Source organism: Leishmania major, chromosome 34 (genome assembly GCF_000002725.2).
Source record: "Leishmania major strain Friedlin complete genome, chromosome 34".
NCBI lineage: Eukaryota > Euglenozoa > Kinetoplastea > Trypanosomatida > Trypanosomatidae > Leishmania > Leishmania major.
In genome coordinates, this window is record NC_007286.2 from 1349511 (window position 1) to 1363205 (window position 13695).

The 13695-nt window shown below is 57.8% G+C and overlaps 4 protein-coding genes across 4 annotated transcripts; all 4 read left to right on the plus strand.

Annotated features, from left to right (window-relative positions):
• Positions 1-1651: 1651 nt before the first annotated feature.
• LMJF_34_3020 (putative protein kinase) lies at positions 1652-4474 on the plus strand (the record flags this gene model as incomplete). The annotated part of the gene is made up of 1 exon (XM_001686354.1): positions 1652-4474. The coding sequence occupies one exon, from the start codon at positions 1652-1654 to the stop codon at positions 4472-4474; it is 2823 nt and encodes a 940-aa protein (XP_001686406.1).
• Positions 4475-7441: 2967 nt separating this feature from the next.
• On the plus strand, positions 7442-8494 carry LMJF_34_3030 (conserved hypothetical protein; the record flags this gene model as incomplete). The annotated part of the gene is made up of 1 exon (XM_001686355.1): positions 7442-8494. One exon carries the CDS (start codon positions 7442-7444, stop codon positions 8492-8494), a length of 1053 nt encoding a protein of 350 aa, XP_001686407.1.
• A 1014-nt stretch (positions 8495-9508) lies between these two features.
• On the plus strand, positions 9509-11302 carry LMJF_34_3040 (conserved hypothetical protein; the record flags this gene model as incomplete). The annotated part of the gene is made up of 1 exon (XM_001686356.1): positions 9509-11302. One exon carries the CDS (start codon positions 9509-9511, stop codon positions 11300-11302), a length of 1794 nt encoding a protein of 597 aa, XP_001686408.1.
• Positions 11303-12566: 1264 nt separating this feature from the next.
• LMJF_34_3050 (conserved hypothetical protein) lies at positions 12567-13103 on the plus strand (the record flags this gene model as incomplete). Its single annotated transcript, XM_001686357.1, has 1 exon — positions 12567-13103. The coding sequence occupies one exon, from the start codon at positions 12567-12569 to the stop codon at positions 13101-13103; it is 537 nt and encodes a 178-aa protein (XP_001686409.1).
• Between the last annotated feature and the right edge of the window lie 592 nt (positions 13104-13695).

A 13695-nucleotide genomic window follows, 5' to 3' on the forward strand; every position in this document is an offset into this window, starting at 1 on the left:
TGTAGCTCGCGGCACGTTTTCTCATTCTCTCTTCCTCTCCCTCCCTCCTTCCTTCCCTCTCTTTCGCTCTGTTCTAGACACGATTGGCGGAAAAAGTAAGCGAACCCTCCCCCGAAAAACTACAAAAGCAGCAGCCATTCCTGCCTTGTGGCTTCCGAAACACCGATACTGGTGTGACAGTGGCGAAGGAGACCGCGTGTGTGTCTGTGTGTGTGTTGCAGAGAAGCGTGTAGGCTCCCGTGTGGGCGACGGGGCAGACAACGCACATTTTGGTGTGTTCTCCTCGTGCCGGCGAAAGAAAAAGCTGACCCCGGTCTCGTGGGCACCACTGCGTACTACCGGGGGAAGAAGTGGTGGCGGGGAAAAAGAAAGTCGTACAATGCACGTGAGGTGCGACAGCGAACCTAACATCACTCTCTCTACCGAGTTCGCGATCAAGCTTTTCTTCTCTGCGTGGGGAAACATTCAGGTCCCCGTAGCGTGCACAGACGGCTTCGACCCCGCACCGGAAAGCACCGCCGTCCTGTAAGCGCCCTTACGCAGGAACGAATCCTACGTGAACGGGACGCAGTTTGGGTGTTGAACGTGCCCTGGGACACACACCCATAGTGCTTCTTAGATTTGCTAGCACAAGCGAGAAGCGGAAAAATAGCAGGACAGTATCTGCTTTCGTTCTGTGTGTTTGTGCACAAAATCCGAGTTTCCGCACGGTCTTGAATAGGCCCTCGCCTCTGGAGGTATTCCTCTGCCTCTATTTCCGGACGTGTTATACATCTTCTCCCTCTTGTGCACTTCCTTCACCTCCTCATCACACCTTTTTTGTGTGTGTGTTTGTTTTGGCATTGTCGCCTTCGCTTAATTCACCGCCTCTTATGAATCCGTGAGTCATATACACATACACACACGCACCTCCCCTCCCCCTCCTCCTCCGTTTTTTTCTTTGTGCGTGTCTCTCATTGTTTTTCTTTTCCTCTTGTTCTCTCTGCTTCTCGCTTCGAGTCTTGTTGATCTGTGTGCGTGGTTGAGCGTGCGCTCAGGTAACGGTTTTCGCTGCCTCTCCCTTTCTCCTCCCCTCCTTGGCGGGATCGAAACACGCACACATACGTTTGTTGCTACTTTTTTCCGCGTGATACCCCTCCCCTTTTCCCCTCTCCTCCTCCCCCTCTCCCCCTTTAGAGATTTCTCACGCGGTCGAATCGATCATCTTTCCGTGAGAGCGAATATCCCCATCAAGTTACACGGCATTCGTTTTGCGGTGTGCGTGGTGGTGTGTGTGTTTCGCCCTATTACTATTCGAAGGAGACGGAGCAATCAACGGTCTCTCGCGCGGTGCACAGGAGCGTCGCACAGGAGCTTTCGTGTGTGTGGTTCTTATTTTTTCTGACGTGCTCTCGCCTCCCACCCCTCCGCTTCTTCCACTCGCTTTACCGCTAGCAGCTGCTCGCTTTCCCTTCCCTCTTCCCCCGCCGTTCGTGTGCGTCTGTCTGTGTGTGCGCGCGCGGCCGTACAACTCGGGGCTGTCTTCCTTTTTCGCTTTCATCTTCGTGCTTCTCCTCCCACAACTGTGAGGAGGGATCGGCAAAGTTACTTGCAAGCGTACACGCATACAGAGAACGACTTGAGTAGACACCCAGTCCACCTCCTCACGTTTATGCAAGTCGATATCGGCAACAACACAGTCCGGCAGAACTTCAGCAGCATCGTCTCCAGTGCGGAGATTCGTCAACTCAACGTTCGTCTTCAGCAGGCCTACGCCGGTGCAGCGTCCGCTCAAGCTACCGCGGCAGGTCACCAGGAAGGCGGCGGTCCTGGCGCCGTGCTGTCCCAGCGACGCGTGTATCACAACGCTGTCGAAGGAGCAGCCGGTGTACCGAGTAGCCACCAGAACGCTTCTCGCTTGCATCGGCGCTCGTCTTTCAACCTGAGTCGCTCGTCCGCAGGATCTCGCCACTCGTATCGCCACCACCAGGGTAGGCAGCACGGCAGCACTCCGCGCAGCGGCTCCGGACACTCCCAGTCGCCTGAGCAGCCGGCTCTTCGGCCACAGCAGGCGACCCTCGGGGTATCCCATATCGCTCCAGCTGCGCGGACAACCACCCCGGCGAACAGCAGCACAGCGGTTAACAACGCGTCTGTGTCAAGTCGAGCTAGCATTTTCGGCGTACCTCGAAGCCTCAACAGTCGCATTATACAGCCGCCGCATCTACAGCTGCTCCCACCGCCGCTGCAGGCACCCGCGGTCTTCGTTGGTGCAGGGCCGTCACCGGTGCCTATGGCTACCGTCATTTCGACCCCGCATTGCCAACAGGGCCATCCCGACGCGGCGCAGGACAAGGGCGGGGCAGCCTCTCCGGCCGGAGCCGTAGACGGTGCACCCGTGTACGCCGGGGACAACCGTAGCAAAGGGATGGTCGGCAACGAGGGCGACGGGAACTGCGGTCGCGCTGAGGGCAGCGGCCCGCACGGCGGCGGCGACGCCGGCAGCCGCAACTGCAACGATAAACCCGCCGCAGCGGCCAGCCCGAAACTAGCACACACGAAGATTCAGGTAGGCATGCGCCTGCGTCGATGGATCATCATCAATCGCATCGGCGCCGGATCCTTCGGTGAAACGTTCGCGGCCATGGAGGTGGACGGTCCGGCCGAGGAGGCGGATAGTCTCACCGTAGCCGCGGAGAATCTGAAGCTACTGGAAAATTTGCCCCCGGCAGAGGAGCGCAACGAGGTGTGCATCAAAGTGGAACAAGAAAACAAAAATGTACTGCGGCTGGAGGCGCTTGCTTTGAAAAAGGTGCAGCCCTGCCCCCAAGTGGTGCGCTACCTTGGTAGCGGCTGTACGAATGGAATGAACTACTTGGTGATGGAGAAGCTAGGCTCGAACCTGGCCGAGCTGCGCCGTCGCAGCCAGCATGGCACCTTCAACATCTACACGACACTCAAAGCCGGCGTCTCGTGCCTGACAGCGATCCGCGGAGTTCACGACCTTGGGCTGGTGCACCGCGACATCAAGCCGTCGAACTTTGTTACCGGGCTGCCCGGCACTCCGGACCACACCACATGCTACTTGATCGACTTCGGCCTCGCCCGCCGCTTCCGCCGCTCAAACGGCGAAATTCGCCCGCCGCGCGAAAACGCCGGGTTTCGTGGAACGAGCCGGTACGCCTCTGTCGCCTCGCACCACCACCGGGAGCTGGGCCGCGTAGATGACCTGTGGAGCTTGCTCTTCATGCTCGTAGAGTTTGCCACCGGCACGCTACCGTGGCGCAAGTACAAGGAAAAGGATGACATTGGGCGCTGCAAGGAGGAATCCATCAGCCCGCATCTCGTGCGCAACCTGCCACGCGAGTTTCAGCCCTTCTTAGCTCATTTGCAGACCCTCCGCTACGAGGACGAGCCGGACTACGACCTGCTCCTCACTCTCATGCATCGCGCGCTGGAGCGTCGCGGCTACCCGCCCAATAAGCCGGTAGAGTGGGAGATCGACTCGTCAATGGCGGACTCTTGCATAGATGCCGACGGTGCCCCTGTCGTGGACGCGGGTGCTAGAGCGGTGCAGGGCTCTGCGGCGCACCTTCGCGATGTCGGCCCCGCACCTGACGCCGCGGGAAATGGGCATTCGATGGACGACAACGCTAGTAGCAGGCCGCTGCAACCTCCACCCCGTAGGGCAGCTCCGCTGCCTGGCGCTGTAGAAATGGGTTCACGAGAACTCCAACACACGCCCCTGCACCCTGATGCGGCCCAACCGAACAGCGTTGCCAGCCGCGTAGGCAGCGGCAATGGCGCTGCAGGAAATGGCGCCACCATGAGTGGTTACCCGGCCGACGCTCTGCATCCGCATAACAGCGGCACACTACGTATGAGCGAGGTTGACATTGGTGGCTCTGGCGCGGGTGAGGATTGTATGCACGGCAACCCGCCGGTCGGTGTAGATGCTTCCGTGCAGTACTGTGGCCCGCCCCCGCAAGGCGGGTCTGCCGACATTCCTATCACTACAGCGTGTCTTGCCGCCGAAGGCAGCGAGTCACCCCGCGCACAAGCCAGTTCGGGCGAGTACGACCACAACGAATACTCCCTGCGTGAAAACGGTAGCGGTGCCTACAGTCCCCTCATGGCGCCTGTTTCTCATTTTAATGCCGCAGTAGCTTCTGGCGCTGATCCGCCTGGCAGCTGCCCAGCAGCAGGGCCGCTAGCGAACTCAGCGCTGGAACCAAACAACGCTACTCAGTGGAGAGAGACGGCCGCGGAACGCAACGGGTTAAAGCGTCGAGCGGGTCATCAGCAGCACGAAAACGAGTGCGACGGTCCAGACATCGCGAAGAGGGAGGCGGGCCGATCTCACCAGCAGATGGGCGGCCCCACCGCCGATCTTGACGCCTCCGTGGCAGCAGACGAGCACGGGGAGGTGCACTACGGTAAGGATGGTAAGACGTCGTCTAAGAAGAAGTTACAGTGCGAATGCGTTGCCATGTAGTCTTAGCCGCGTCGCTGATTTCAACACAGCGCGGGCCGCTACCCCATGCCCTCAGCCTTTGGTGTGTGTGGGTGGGGGTGGGGGATGCTTGCGGGACATTAATATCCCATAGGAGCTTCTAGGCTGATGCGCGGTCGAGATCGCATGTGTATGTGTATGTGTGTCGGCGCCTGCCCCCGTCCCCGTCATTATTTTTTGTCGGTGGTGGGCGCCTTTTGCATAGAGCAAAGCTGGCAATCGTGCGTTTCCGGCGGAGGAGCAGGAAAACCGAAACGTGACTTGAGCAATGGCGAAAGGGCGTGCACATGAGTCGGCCAGCAAAGCCAACAAACAGAAATAAAGGGACGCTGAGAGACGGAGGCACGAGCGGCCGTTGTGCGAATCTCTCTCTCTCTCTTGCAGAACCTCTGTGTGGGCACATGAACCTATATATACATATATATATATATGTGTATGTGTGTGTCTGTGTGTTTACGTTAGACATTCGTCTCTGCCATTCACCGCCCTCAACGACACTCTTCCTTTCTTTATTCATGCGTATATGTATGTGCTTTTGCGTGTGTGCTCTTCTTTTTTCTCTGTGTTGAGCTTGCTGGACTTCTTTTTCCCCCTTTCTTCCTCCCCCTAGCGCCCTCTCGAAGGCCGGTTGAGGTGTACACCGGAAGAGTGGGAGGGGAACAGACGACGAAAAGGGAGAAGAGGCATATGGAAACAAACAAAAATAGATGCGACCAACAAAAATGTAGAGAGAAGAGAATTGGAGAGGGGGGACCGTGTGGGAGAGCGGAAGGGTTGTCAGAGCAGTACGCTTCAATGAGGGGTATGGCCACAGTGTCTTTGGCGCCCGTCCACACCGCCGTATTTTTATCCGCCCTTCTGTGCGCCGCTTGCTCTCATTCCTGGCGCCTTCGTACCTCTGCGCTTGCGTTCCTCGCTTTTGTTGTTGTTGTTGTTGTCGTCGTCGTCGTCGTCGTTTCTGAATGCTGCTTTTTTACTGGTCATGTTTTTCCTTTTCGTGTGCTTCCTTGCCACAGTTATAGTGTTTCTCCAGTGTTCCTCTGCGTCGTGTGAAGGAGTGTGTGCGTGTGTGCCTACGCAGGTGTTTGTACGTACCCTTCCGCTGTCCTGTGTTCCTCTATTGTCTCCATGCTCTTGCTGTATTTTTTTTTTTGTCGCTGCCATGCGTTCTCTGTTTACTTCTTTGGTATCATAGCAGCATGTACATGTGTTGTTCCAGTATGGTTTGTTGCAAGTCTTGCGTTTGGTTGGCTCGGCTGTTTAAACGGCCGCGCGACCGTGAGTGTGCGTGCACGTATTTGTGGTCGCGCGAGTTTCGCGACGCTGAGCAGTCCTTGTAGTTCTAGACCACTCCAGGCTCGCTCCCGTTATGTGCAAGCGATGGTACATTGAGGGGCAAATGCAGCGAATACACGTTGCTGTGTGCATTTTTTTTTCTAGCGATAGCAGACGTTGTCTGCTTTCTGCGCATTGCGGAAGCCTCACGTTGTGCAGTTTTCGGGTCTCGCTAGCCACAGGGAGATAAGAGGGTGGGTGAGAGGAACATGTCTCCTCTCGACACTGTTGCGCTTGACAACCAAGTCTTGTCGATCCTTGTAAAGACACAGTGGAGATGTGCGCACGAGTGTGACGTACCTTCTGTTAGTGCTGCCACGTCCGGCCCAATCATGGCGGTGAGGAATAGGGGTCCGAAGGCCATGCGCTATTTTCGTTGCTTTTCCATGAACTTCTCTTTTTGTGCTCTGCTTGTCCTAGGCGGTAGCTGTAGCACTTTGCCCCACCCTGCCACTCTCCTCTGTCTCCTCTCTGCGTCTGTCATCTACCCCACGCCGCTTACCCTCCTCTCATCCTCGGTTTCTCTCGTCATTTCTCGCTTGAGTCGGTTACGGTTTTGTCTTTTCTGTGTGTTCCTATTGTTTTTTTTTTGCCTTTACCTTCTCCACCTCTCCTCTCCCTTGTTGACTCGCATCTAGTGTTGGGCTTCGATTTCACCATACGAGAGATGAAGGCATGCATGTCGACTGCATCTTTTGTGTGTGTGTGTGTTGTGGGGTGTGTGAAGCGTTTTTCGAGCCTCTGTACTGTTTCTGTTTTGCTGTTGTTGTTGCTGCCACTACCGTCACGACTACCAAAAAAGGGTGCCTCTCCCTCTTGCTTCTTTTTTTTTGCGCTGTGTGGTTCACTTGTCTTTCGTTATATATATATGGCCATTGTGCATGTGCGTGTTTTCCATCATGTCTTCTGTGTATCTTCCCCTCTTCCTCTTCAGCTGTCTGTAATCCTCTTAGCAAGAAGAAAGCAAACACTGTCACATGGTGATGAATAACTCTCCTCTTTCAAGGCAACCAAACAACGGAAACACACACCCATGGGAGCCCACAAGGTCATCCTCGAACGCCAGCCTATCGTCTGCCGCGTCCCGGAGAACAGGGTTTTTGCATGACGTCGCGACTGCACGTGCGATGTCCTCTTGTGTGGAGCCAGTCTCTCTTTTTGTTCGCTTCTCAGATCACATTGTCTAGTCGTGTTACTGTGCCAGTGTTTTAAGTGCGGCATTCGTGCTTTTTTTTCGGGAGGGATGGAGGGAGGCTCGACGAGTGAAGCAGGGGCAGTTCAGGGAGCCATCTGATCGCCCTCTTCCCCTACCGAGGCTTCACCTCCCGATTTGTTGTTGTCGTCGTCGTTTTGCCGTGTGGCTCATGGATACTGCGGAGTCGCCCTTCCCCAACTTTCCTTGTCACGCCTACCACCACCCTCTTTCCTTCCCACCTCCTGGCAGAGGCCCTCTGCGGCTCATCGTGGTCTGCACTCCCTGGAGCTCGTAGCAGCAATACACACACACACACACACACACAACACATACGTCGAGAAGATCCACCGGTCGAGGGCCTTGTCGCGTTCTGCACAGACTGCGTGCCACCGCCTCCGCTCCTACGACCGCTACTCAGCATGTCGGAGCTCGACAGTCTAATTGACGAGCTTTTCCCTGAAAAGCACACCAACGGATGTAACTCTGCCTCTGCTCCCGGACCGTCTCGCCGGCGGTCGGAGTGGGATGAGGAGATCGACGACGGCCAGGAAATCCGCACGTTCACGGGCGCTAAGATGCATGCTCTGCAGCAGCGTAACCCAACCTCAGTCTCCTCCTCCCGTGCGGAGCCGTCCACCTCCGCGACCACAGTCGCCCCTACTCGTTGCTCAGTCGGGCACTCCTTCGATGAGGATGGTGACGCCGACGGCGACGTGGGTCATGCTGTGGCTTCCCACAACGTACCAGGAGAATTGGTTGATAAGGATCTGAGTGGGCGATCGCTTACCAGCATGTCGAAGTCTGCGCTCTTCCCGGTCCCGTTTCCGTCTCTCTCAGGCTCGGAGGGCTCCTACGCGTGTGCCTCGCGATGCTCTCTCACGAACCTTGGCACACCCCTCATCCGCGATGCCGGCCACCCGACTTTGCATCAGCTGCGCGCCATCGCCGCTAATGAGCAGGCGAGCCTGGACACCTCCCGCATTCAAGCGATGCTGCGGAAGGGCGCGTTTCACGCTGCTATAGCGAAACTGGGCAACGGCTGTCTGGATCATCACGGCGACTTTACGGTCGACGGGGGCTGCCCAAACATTTTGTGCCGCCAGTGCAACTACATGATAGTGCGGCTACAGGGCGCTGAATGGGCCGATAGTGGCGTGAACTTGTACTTAACCCTGCGGAACTACTATCCAGACTGGTGTCGTTTGGCGAGTGCGACGCCGGTGGGGGTGGAGGCCGGTGCCGAGGCAACCCGCAGCGTCCTGCGTTCGAGTTCGGCGGCAGCAGCCTACTGCTGCCAGTGCTCATGGGTGACAGTGAGAAGTGCCAAGGTGTTCATTGAAACTAGGCTGACAGACATTACGATGGCCAAACCTGCGAGAGAGGGGGAGCACCCGTTTGCCACCGAGCTGCCTCTGCCGCTTGGTGAAACGCGGCGACCACCACTGTGGGTGTGTCACGGCCATACGCGATAAAAGGGCGCTTCGCGTGCTCGCGCTCGTGCTCGTGGTACGAGGAACAAGCGTGAGAGTGCTTGTACACGAAAGAAGAGCAGAGTTGTGTTCACCGGTGCCAAGACGCATGCCCTGAGCGTGCAGGTTAGGGAGTTGTATTTAGGTCTTTGTGTTTGTTGGCGTGCTGGTGTTTCGGAGCTTTACCCCCCCCCTACCGAGTAGACACCAACTCGTCTTTCGGAGCGCGCGATGCGATTGTGCTCTCTCTCCTTCTTCCAGGCTTGCCGAAAAAGGAGAACGAAAAGATGCTCATTACGGGACCCCCCCGCGCGCATGCAACTATCACATAGACACACTGACAAACAAAAAGAAAGGACGTGTCGCACTCCGTGCGACGGGTTTCGCGCCTCCGCTGAAGGAACACTGCAAAGCAGCTGGCCGGCCTTGGCATGCTATTTCTTGGGATATGCATGTTTTTACGCCCAAGCGCAGTGATGGGCCAGCGCATCAGAAGCAACGACAGAACACGTGATGCTCTTGTGCAGGTTGAAGGAGAGAGAGGAAAGGGGTGGGTGAAGAGGCAGCTTCCTTCCACACACACACACACACACACACACGCACCCCCTCCTGATCCCTCCCAGAACCTCGGCTCTGACACATGAGCTGCGAGTCTGACCCAGTCTTCTGCGGAGGTGTGTACCCTCACCCCCATCGAGGGCTCACCTGTGTTGCGTGTTTCCTTCTTCCTTTCCGCGCTTGCACCCGGACATCCTTCTCTCGCCTCTGGCTCTGTTCCCCTTCACGCACTTGCATTCTGGGCCGCTCACCGCTATGCTCTTCTCCACATTCGGCCGATGCCCACACTGGCTTTCCGCACGCATTCACACGCCGTGAGCGAGCACTTCAAGTCCGCGCGTAGGCCTTTCCTCCCATTTTCGTCGTCATCGTCGTCGGTCACAAGGCTGCCTCTGTGACTGTGTGCGTGTGGGTCGGCCCTCACCCCCCCCCCTCTCTTCCTTTGCGTCCGTTCTGCTCATGCCTGCCAAGAAGAAGTCTTCCAAGGCAAACTCCTCAAAGGAGGTGCTGCCAGAGCCCGCGACGATCAAGAGCGGGGCGAGCACCGTATTCATTGGCGGCTGGTCCTCGTACGACACGATTGAGTCTGTGGGCCAGGCGAGTAGGTCTGTGATCGCAGCTAACACGGACGCTGACGGCGTCGTTGCAGCGCCGCTGCCACGCACTAATGTTCTTGTCCTCCCGACGGAGGAAGCTGACGACGACGCAGACAGCGGAGCGGCACAGGCTCCATTGGTCGTGGAGGTAGCGGATCAATTCTTCGTCGAGGGTGTGTCTCGCCGTCAGTGTGCGCAGGCCCAGTCGCTGGTGAAGACCTGGGAGCCAGCACCCGCACAGCCGACAGAGGCTACGGCACCTAGCGAGCGACCCGTGGCCCCTGCACCGAAGGAGGAGTTGGTCAACCCGTACGCAGATGCCTTGAGTGACCAACGGTACACGAAAGAGGTTTCAGTGGGAGCCAGCTATGCCGCACGCGACGTTGTGATTCGCGGCCCCTGCTCCATCGAGGGTGTCGCCCCCATCATCGTCGTACCGCCGCAGCTTCCGGCAAAGCCGGACCTGGACGCAGTGACGCTGGACCCTCCCGCCGACAACGCCGCAGCCGCGGCAGGGGCGTCCACCAAGAAAAAAATGGTCAAGAGCAAAAAGAAGTCAAAACCGAAGCTGACACCAGAGCAGGTGGAGGAGCTGGCGAGGAAGAAGGCGGAATTGGAGGCGCAATACATGCAACAAACGGAGGAGGCGGTGCAGCGCGCGAAGCAGGAGTCCGACTACCTCATGACGTTTGCCCATCCCGACCGCTGGGCAAACGTGGTTGTCCGCCACATGACGTTTGCCGGTCCTGTACAAGTACACCGCGCCCACGTCTCTTTCCAAAACTGCCGCTTCGTCGGCATCACTAAAACCACCATGTCGGATCGGCCGCTGCTCCTCGTGAGCCAGTACTGCCGCGTGCAGTGCACCAAGTGCAGCTTCGAGGCACCGCAGCGCTGCGGCATCTACGCGCTCCCGAGCGCGCAGGTGGAGGTGCGGAAGTGTCTCTTTACCGGCGTGACGCAGGATATCCTGTGGGCTGCGGCGCTGCCGGGTGTGTCGCCGCAGAACGCCGGCGCCGCCGCTTCCTTAGACGTGGACGGCGGTGACGAGGACAGCGCTGGCCATGGCCGACCTCTCTCGCCGACAGACGCGGCTGACAACCACACCGCCAACCACAAGACTGCCGGCGTGCTTTCGTTTCCCGTCGCCCTTGGTGGCGAGCTCCAGGAAGCCGCGCGCGCGGCCCTCGCCGACCGTAGCGCAGCAGTCGGAATCCTGTCAGACTGCGCCAAGCTGATGGTTCACGGTTGCGACTTTCTGTGCCTCGGGGTCGGCGTGTACGTCAAGGGCAGCTATACCGTCTACGTTTCTCACGACAAGGCAGCCCCGAAGACGCCCCAGCAGCTGACACCAGAGGCGTGCGACACATCTTTGGACAGCAATTCGTTTCACCACTTCGCAAACGCGGCGCTTCTGCTGGATAGGTCGTCGCGGCTCGTGTCGATTCGCCGTAGTTACGTCGAGGGGTCCGCCCACTATGGACTGGATTGCCAGGGCGGCGCGAGCTCAGTGCTCGTGCGACAAAACTACTTCGCGGCCGATGCGACGGTGCGCATTCGCGAAGGTGCCAAGGTGGCGATGCTGCACAACGACTTCCAGAGCATCCCACTAAATGACAATTCCTACGACAACCCGTGCCTGCAGCCCGTGTACTAGCGCTGCCGAACAGGTGCGGAAAGCACACGGTCTGTTTCCGTGGGTGTGTGCTTGGCGGTGTGCGGCTGCCGTTGCGGGTACGTGTGTATGAGACGCGTGGGCAAGTTGCACCAAGCCCGCGTCGTTGCTGTTGTGTCATCTTTTAGAAGCCGCTGGCGACGGCTTGCCGATGTACAGTTGTGAAAAAGAACGGGGGCGGATGGTAACGAGGTACGCGAGAGGACACAGGGGCGGGGCCTGATCAAGGAGACGCACGGCTCCCTCGTGACGCACGCAGGCTTTGTTGAGAGAAGTCTGTGAAGGACCTGAGACTCATCTTGCCCGCCCGCCACCTCCTTCTCTGAGCCTTTTATTGTTGTTTTGTGTAGGTTGCCGATTCGAAACCCGCCTTGAACCGTCGTTTGCTGCAGAAACATGCCATGCACCATCTGGCCATGTAAACGCTTTCCTCTATTCCAGGAATGGTTTTCTTTTTCAGGGTCCGTCGTGTTGTCGGTGCACGCGTGCCTGCCGCACCCGGTGACCGACAGGGATAAGCGTTTCTCCACAGACAAGAGGGTGACAACGGACTTCTCAAGCCTTGTCCCGGTCCACGGCGCCCGGTCGCCGCGACGGATTCCGGCGCGCCCTTCACCAGGGCTCTGTTCGTGCGAGGAATAGAAGCTCTTCCTACGCACAAAAATTGCGTGCACCTGCGCGACAGTCATGTGGCGCCGCATCGCAGGTGCTGAGCGGTGTACAGACCCCTGCTGGACGTCGTCATCTCCTCATCCCCCCTGTCTTCGTTTTCCTTCCTCGTGTCTGATACGCGAGCCCTCGCTGTGTTTGTCCCGTCTAGGTTCTAAAAAAACGCCCTACCCATCTCGTTTCTTTACAGAGATCTCCCCCCATCCAGCTTCCTCCTCTCACTGACCCACCCTTGGAGTGTTCCGCCCAGCCCCTGCGATACGAGAACAGGCAATCAGATTCGCACACACGTATTCCCGTTGCTTTTTCCTGCAACTTTGTGCTGTTTTTCGGTATCCTACGATTTCTTTTTGTCGCGCGTCCCCCTTGTCTATCGGCGCGTCTTGCGTGTTTCGGCGGCGCTAGCGCTTGTCGCAATCGTGCGTTCTCAGAGAGGGCGTCTACACCAAATTCGCGTCGGCGCGGTACGAATTCCACGTAGAGCGTGCTCTTGCAGAGAAGCGCTCCTTCACGTTATTCGCGGAGGCCTGCGCTCGCCAACGAAGAAGGCATCACCCCATTCGTGCCTTGCGTCATCATGTCGTCAGACGGCAAGCGGCAGCTCCTTGTGGTGGCGATCGTGTCGGCGGCGGCTGCAACAGTGTCCGTGTTCTACTTGTGGAGAAATAAGGACTTCGCTAAAAAGTTAGGCATGCTCGGACACAAGATTGGCGTCGCGGTGCACAAGCGCACGTCATCCTCTGCTGGCGAAGCGCCTGGGAGCGGCATCCGTCCTGTCTCGGGTATCGTGAAGAAGGGCTACACGCGCGAGCAGCTCTCCCAGTACGATGGTGTCAAGAACGAGCGCATCTTCATGAGCGTCAAGATGAAAGTATACGAGGTGGCCCCACACTTTTACGGGCCAGGGCAGCACTATCACGTGTTTGCCGGTACGGAGGCCTCTCGTGCCTTGGCCAAGGCGGACCTGACGGGGAAGTACCTGAACCAGTACTGGGTGAATTGTTCCGAGGAGGAGCTGGAGGTGCTCGAGGAGTACGTGGAGAAGTTCAACTCCAAGTACCCCATCGTCGGCTGGTACGTCCCGGATGATCAGTTCTACAAGGTGACGGAGTGAAGCACACTGTGATGTTTCCTCTTCTCCCTTCTCCTTCCCCATCTTGTGGGCGGAACCGCACGCGCGTGTGTGCGGGTTTCTTTGCGCGGTTGCTCAAAGGCGCCGCACGCAGCGAGGGAGAGCAGCAGGAGTGCAGAGGTGACGTGGGCGCGTGTCGGTCCGGGTAAGGCGTTACGCGATCGCTCGAGGGGGAGGGGAAGACGAGAGAGGGAGAGAGCGAGCGAGCGAGAGAGCTGCTTAAGGGGCAAGAAAAGAGAGGGATGCTGTTAGCGTTGTCCTTTAGAGGAAGTGTACTCCGCACGCCTCTTACTGTAGAGCCTTCTCTTACTCCTTAGTGTCTGTTAGTGGTGCGCGTCAGCTCGTTGCATCTGGCCCATCCCTTCTACGCTCTCTCTCTCTCTCTCTCTTTCGTGGTCTTCGCCGGGTGTTATTGTGTGCGTGTTTGCGCGCACACATGTTTCTCTCCATGTTGGCTGTTGCCACCCCTACAACACCCATCTTCTCCCTATCGTGTTCTGGTGTACTCCTTCTTTTTGTCGCTGTTGCTCTCCGTGTGCCGTGTCGGTTCTCACCCTCCCTTGGGCAATCCCTT